This window comes from Struthio camelus, chromosome 7 (genome assembly GCF_040807025.1).
Source record: "Struthio camelus isolate bStrCam1 chromosome 7, bStrCam1.hap1, whole genome shotgun sequence".
Taxonomy (NCBI): Eukaryota; Metazoa; Chordata; class Aves; order Struthioniformes; family Struthionidae; genus Struthio; species Struthio camelus.
In genome coordinates this window covers 1,933,609-1,940,000 of record NC_090948.1, presented here as the reverse complement: position 1 = coordinate 1,940,000, position 6,392 = coordinate 1,933,609, and the positions used below count along the sequence as shown (strand labels likewise).

At 53.2% G+C, this 6,392-nt stretch overlaps 1 protein-coding gene across 12 annotated transcripts in view; it reads right to left on the bottom strand.

Annotated features, from left to right (window-relative positions):
- EBF3 (EBF transcription factor 3) overlaps nucleotides 1-5,813 on the bottom strand; it is a 124,870-nt gene extending 119,057 nt beyond the window's left edge. For 7 of the 12 annotated variants that reach the window (XM_068951398.1, XM_068951399.1, XM_068951400.1 and 4 more), the window contains exons 1-4: nucleotides 4,970-5,202; nucleotides 4,476-4,632; nucleotides 4,018-4,081; nucleotides 3,218-3,273 (exon numbers count right to left, since the gene is read on the bottom strand). In XM_068951398.1, the coding sequence (XP_068807499.1) occupies nucleotides 3,218-3,273; nucleotides 4,018-4,081; nucleotides 4,476-4,632; nucleotides 4,970-5,103 (411 nt within the window). In that variant the 5' untranslated portion in view covers nucleotides 5,104-5,202. Of the gene's footprint in view, nucleotides 1-3,217; nucleotides 3,274-4,017; nucleotides 4,082-4,475; nucleotides 4,633-4,969 lie in introns of all 12 variants that reach the window. The other 5 variants (XM_068951404.1, XM_068951407.1, XM_068951410.1 and 2 more) reach the window with 3 other exon arrangements.
- Nucleotides 5,814-6,392: the final 579 nt, after the last annotated feature.

Here is a 6,392-nt window from a genome sequence, read left to right as displayed (position 1 = left end):
GGCTCTTCCCCTCCGGGCTGCGTGTGTAAAGCCCAGACCTCGCTGAGGCGGCTTTTCCCTCCGCTTCCCTTGAGCTACACGGGCAGCGTCAGCGGGAAACGAGCGCGGCGAAACCCGCCACCCTTTCCCCAGCAGCCAGAAGTTAAAAGGGGGGGGGGGAGAAGAGGGAGAGGAGGAGGAGAAGGGGGGTATTTGCGAATAACGCAGTTAATTCTCCCCTCCTCGGCCCCTTTCGGCTTCCCCTCCGGCTGCCTGCGCGTCCAGGGACGGTGCGGCCGCCGCCGGCCTGGGCCTGGGGCTCGTCCGGTTGGGGTTGGGGGGTGGGTTGTTTCTCCCCCCCCCCCATTTACATTTTTAGCAACGCTGCAACAGAAGAGGAGGGGGGAAAAATTAATATATATATATTTAAAAAAAACAATTCTGTGGTAACATGTTATTCCAATTAGAAGCATTAGAGCTCTACTTTATATACCCCTTGGGGCTGGGATTAACTAGCAGCACCAAAAGCAACACGACTGTCGTAACCCTCGCGGAGCGAGCGCACAAAGCCTCGCCCGGGCGCGGGCACGAGAAAGCGCGTGCGGGCGGCGCGGCCGTTTCCGCCCCGACGCTGCGAGCTGCAGCCGGGACCCTGGAAAACGCCCGGCCGGGGGGGGCGGCCGGGGGCTGCCGCTGCACCTCGCTCCTTACCAGCCCTTTCTTGCTCGTGCTCACGCAGAGATGGCGATCCAAACTCAATTTGTTTTTTTTTTTTATTTTTATTCCCCCCCCCCAACCCTTCGCTTTCCGATAACGCCGTTTCAGCGGTAACGGGTGCTGGAAGCAGGACGGCGGCGCGGCCGAGGGCGCTGCCTGCCGCTCCGCTCCGCGCCGCCGCCGGGCTCGGCCGGGCCCCGCAGCCCGGCTTGCAGCACAGCGGGGCCCGGCGCGCCGGCAAGGCGCTGCCGGAGCGTTTTCTTGGCGGGGGGGGAACAACAACAACAACAACAACAACAAAACAGAAGTGTCGGAGCGCCCTGAGGAATCCCAGAAGCGTGCACAGCAATATGGTTATTATTGGATGATATTTGGGGAGAAAGTGCTAATGGGCAATCTGGTGTTTATTTTGAAACTGCTAACAATGATTTTTCTTTGGTAAAAAGGCAGTGTCTGGGAGCACGGCTGAGTGGGTTTTGAGCAGAGGTTCTAACAGATGGCGCGGAGCGAGAGGTGCGCGCCCGCCCCGGCGCTCGGGGCTCCCGCTAGACCGGGGCACCGCGGCGCCCGACCGCGCTGCCGGAGCAGCCGGGCCGGCTGCGCTGCTCTGCGCGGCGCTGCGCTGCGCTGCGCTCGCCCGGCCGCCCCGGCCCGCGCCCGGGCCGCCGCGGCGCGCAGCCTCCCCCCGCGCAGCGCAGCGCCGCGCCGGCCCCGCAGCACCGCCGCCGCCGCGGGGAGCCCCGGCCGCGCCGACAGGTATTGTTTTGAAAACACACGGGTAATATATGGCACCGCAGACATAACAAGCAGGCTGCGGCTGCAAATGTTTGTTGTTGCAGCGTGCCATATAACTTCTGGTGATTGTTACTTTCCCTCTGATGGAACCACGTATTTATAAGTGATTTATTTTTTATTTTGTAGCACAAACAGAAATCCATAAACTGTCGGTTCAGCGCCATTGACTCTTTGATCAGTTACTGGGCTATTTTTTTTTCCTCCCGTCAGTGAAGAGAGATTAAAAGCCTTTTTTTTCAGCATATTTATATGCTGCAAAGGTACGAAGCTTAAGTGAACAATAAAAGTGTACTTAAAATGTATCCTCTTCACTGCTTTATTCATCAGTAACGAAACTTATAGCTGCCTATATAAGCCTCTTAATTAGACTACTACAGCGATTTCCGAAAACATTTAGCTGTTATATACAAAGGAAATAAAACCACATTGTCAACTCAAGAGCGCTCCAGAGTTGAAAAGGGCTCCTCTGTAACCCATTGAAATAATCACTGAAGGGCACAACGCCTGCGTCTTTGTCACAGGGGCTGTAGTTTGCCTGTCAGCTCTGCTTTTCGCTACAAGCAAATCACGCTGTTTTACTCCTGGCGGCATTTAGACGCAGCCCCGCTTTAGTCCGGAGAAGTACAAAGTTTCCGGGGGGGCAGAGGAGCGGGAGGGAGCGCGGCGCTGCCGGGGCCGGGCTGCCCCGCCGGGGCCGGGGCTCCCCGCGCCCGTCTCGCCGCCGCCCCGCGTGGGAGCGGGGCCCCGCGTGCGCGCGGCTCCCGCGGCCGCGGCGCAGAGCGCGCAGGGCATGCCCGCGCCGCTCTCACTTCCCCCTCGGGTATCTGATTTCCACCACACTGTAAATTATCCTCCCTTCTCACCTCCCTTCGCCCCCCCCCCCCAAAAAAAAATCCTGAAATGTCTCTCCAGGAAAAAAAAAAAAAATTAAATCCAAAGCTAATAAGTAGCTTTCTGTCTTTAATTGCTGTGGTGCAATGCTGATAACATGTAGTTATCATCGGAAAAGTTGACCAAGACAGGTTAAATAATTTAATAAGGAACTGCTTGTAATTATGTTATTTACAAGGTATGACAGAGGCTTGAGGAAGAAACAGAAGCTGATCTCAGGGAAACGGACGGGTTTGGGTGACCCCTGGAGCATGGAGTTTGAATTATGGAGATGGGGGGCTGAGAGGTGAATATGGACTAGAGCAGAACAAGATGACTTTTCACCTCAGCACATTTAACTTTTAAATCCAAATAAACGTCTCGCATTACTAGACCACGGCATTATAAAAGAAAAGGACTAATCACGTTCAGTTTTGAGGGGCCTGGAAAGAGGACTGCCCTTTTTTCACCGAGGAAAAATTATGACAAAAAAGTTACAAATGGAGAAAAGGCGCTATTAAAAATAAATCTGGTCCACCTGATGGGTTTTTTTTTCTTTCATCTCCCCTTTGCTGAATTAATTATATCAAACATATATTCACATGACATTGTACCTAGCGATACATACACTATTTAACAATACATAAGCTGCTCGGGATAGCAACAATGAATCTATTTCACTTTTAAAAATATTTTCCAGTGATAGGTATCTTAATTACTCGGACAGGTAAATTAGAAGAAAAATAGATGCAGTCTGCCAATTTAATATCCCCCTCCCCACCCCATCCCACCCCCAAGCAAGGGCAAAATACAAACTTAGTTACTTGACTGTTAAGAAAAGCTTAAACTTTCTCACCTGTTTGGTCATTGAATCTATTAGACGAACGTACAAATCCTGTTCTGTTCTAACTCCTGGTGAGGGGGGAAGCAGAGACAAATTCTTATTAGAATTTCAATAGCGAACCACCCAAATTACATAATGAAAACATGAGGTCAGTCAATTAAGTGCTATATACAATATATCAACACTCACGTCAGTCTTAAAAATAAAAAAAAAGTCAGAAATAATATATCGACAGAGTTATTGTCAACTAATGAATGCAGCACTGTGAGGTTTGTATCCGAGAAAACCCCAGACACTCTCCTGAGTGGGACAGCGTGCGTGTGCCTCATTATCGCATTCTGCGGGATATACGGTCATCATTTCCAGGGAAACACTAGAGATAAACGATCGTTTCGGCTCTCTGATTGATAAGCATTGTTATCTTTCTGCACGCTTTTCTGATATTTAAGGAATCTGCTTCGCTTGGGTTAAGGATCTATTATGCCTGCTCCGTGCAGTTACCCCATCACAATAATTAACATTAATTTGCAAAACTGAAAAAAGTCACTTAAAAGTGATGTTCTGTTGGAGCAGGTATCGATCCCCTTTTTTACTTTCCACTTCAAGACCAACCGGTTAATCATGTGAAGTACCATTGACTTATTGATCGTTTATGTTTTGTTTTCCTTATATGCCAAGAAAAGAGTCGTGTTTACATGCATGTAATTTTAATCTCAAAATCTTTATATCCCTTTAAAAAAGGCCTTGAAAAAGAAAGTAACACTTTTTTTTGTGGCACATACACGTTCAAAAATGAGATAACAACAACTTACCATTGCTATACAATAACTGAAGTTTATAATGAATTCCATTGTTAGTTTTTTCATTGTTTGGCTCCTGCAAGTAACGATAAATAATTATATTTAGTACGAAAAATATCTCTCTCCTCCTGACGTTTTTTTTTTTCATCCCTGAAGCAGCTCAGAATTACAGTTTGCAGAAATTCAGTCCTAAGTCACTTTGTGGAGCACTGATGATGTCATGATCTTGGTGCAAATATGTCATGTTTAGCCTTTTCCCTGCGTTACAACAAGTCGGGTACGCAGAGATAAGTTTCTAAACATTGGGATCTATTCTTAGCGGCCAAGCGCCGCTGTAATAACAGGGGAAACTGCACGTGGTCTGGACGCCTCTGGAGTACCGTTAGAGCTCGCTGTGCTTAACTCAAAGTGAAAATTATCTTTCATCAATTAAATCATACTTAAAGGTTAAAAAAAAAATACAGACTTACTTTCTCTTTCTCCACAAAGTCCACAAAAGCTGTTCTTTCAATCTCCACTGGCTGCCCCTGCCTGTCGTACAGAGCTAAGACGAAGTGGAAAAAATTGGATTTTCTGAGATTGGAAGGCGGCTGTTTCTCGAAATGTGCCCGAGCCAGCCCCACACCGCTGCGGGAGAAAACAAGACAAGGTGTGGGTGAGAGCGGCCGGCGGCGGCGCGGGCCCGGGGCGGCGGCCGCCGCGCAGCGCCGCGCAGCGCCGCGCAGCGCGGCGCAGAGGGGCCGCGCCGGGGAGGGGGCCGGGGCCGGGGCCGGGGCCGGGGCCGGGGCCGCCGCCGCGGGGATGCGATGAGCGGGCACGGCGCGGAGCGGCGCGGAGCGGCGCGCGGGCACGGCGCAGCGGCGTGCGGGCAGGCTGCAGCGGCGACGGAGCATGGAGGGGATTTACGGCCGGGAGGAGAAATACAGGAGGAGAAAAGCGCCAGGAGAGGATTTGGCAGACGTACCTTTGGGCGGCTGTGTTAGCATCCACTACCCCAGCAGTATGCATCCATGAGCGGACCGGATTCATCCCACTGCCCAGCGGTTCTTCTTTCATGGTCGTCCCGCCTCTTGGTATATTTTCCTGAATCCCAAACATTAAAACAAATTTGGGCAAAACCAGCTCCTAACCAAAAGGGGTTAAAATTGAGGGAAATGTCAGATACGGGGTGGGTTGGTTGTTGGTTGATTTTTTTTCTCTCTCGCTCGCTCTCTCGCTCGCTCTCTCTCTCTCCTTGGCGACTGGAATATAAGAGATGACTTTACTCCCTGTGATCAGTAGGAGAAAAGCCCAGTTCAAGTCTCGCTGCCTTCTTCAATCTGTCCTGTATTGGCACGACATAAACAATTTACTGAGTACTTCTGTACAGCTAGTTGGATGGCGTTCCAGTTTGGTGGTTAAAAAGAAAAAAAATAAAGAAAAAAAGAAAGAAAAAAAAGGGGGAAAAAAGTGCAACTACAGCCGGCGATAATGCGAGGAGGGCTTTTTTTTTCGGAAAGAATAAATATTTTTGTTGTTGTTGTTTGTCGGCGCGCTCAACGTGGTGTCATCCTAGTTTAAAAAACAGCATCAAAAAAAAAAGCTTCAGGACACTGCTGAATCGACCACTTCTGGCAAGGCTCGCTCCTGCTCCAAAAGACAAATAAACGAAAAAAAATGATTACCGCGGAGGTGTTCCCGGGCACAGGAGAGCGCGGCGCGGGCCCGTGGCGTCTCGCGGAATGGACGGCGGCGCGCGGAGCCCGGCCCTCCCTCCCCGAGGAGCGCGCGCCCTTCCCGGGAGCCGGGGCCCCGCCGCCGCGGGAGCCGCGCTGTCAGCGCTGACGCGCGGGGGGCGGCGCCCGCCCCATATATGGCCCGCGCGGCCCGGCCCCGCCGCCGCCGCCGCCGCCGCTTCCCTCCCGCGCCGCCGCCGCCGCCGCCGCCGCCGCCGCGCCCCGCCCGCCGCCCCGCGCCCGGCCGCCCAGCTGCCGCGGTGCCGGGCGGGCGGAGGCGCGGCGGCGTGGCCGTCCCCCCCCCACCAACACACACACACACACACCTCCGCGCTGCAGGTGGCCGAGCGCGCCCCGCGTTGTTGCCGCGCCGCCCAGGTGTGCGCCCCGCGCCGGGCCGCGGCCCGCCCGCCTCCGCGCTGCTGCCCGCTCCGCGCCCCCCACCCACACCCCCCGCTCCCGCGCCTTCGAGGAAACCGCCAGGCGGGGGGGAAACAAAACAAAAAAAAACAAAACTCAAAAAAACAAAACCCCCGTAAATGCCGCGCGCCGCTCCGCGCAGCGGCGGGACGTGCGGTGGCGAGGCGGAGCGGCTAATTACGGGAAGGGACGGAGCGGCGCCGGGGCAGCGCGATGAGTTCTCCTGAAGTGCGCACACGAACACGAGCTCCT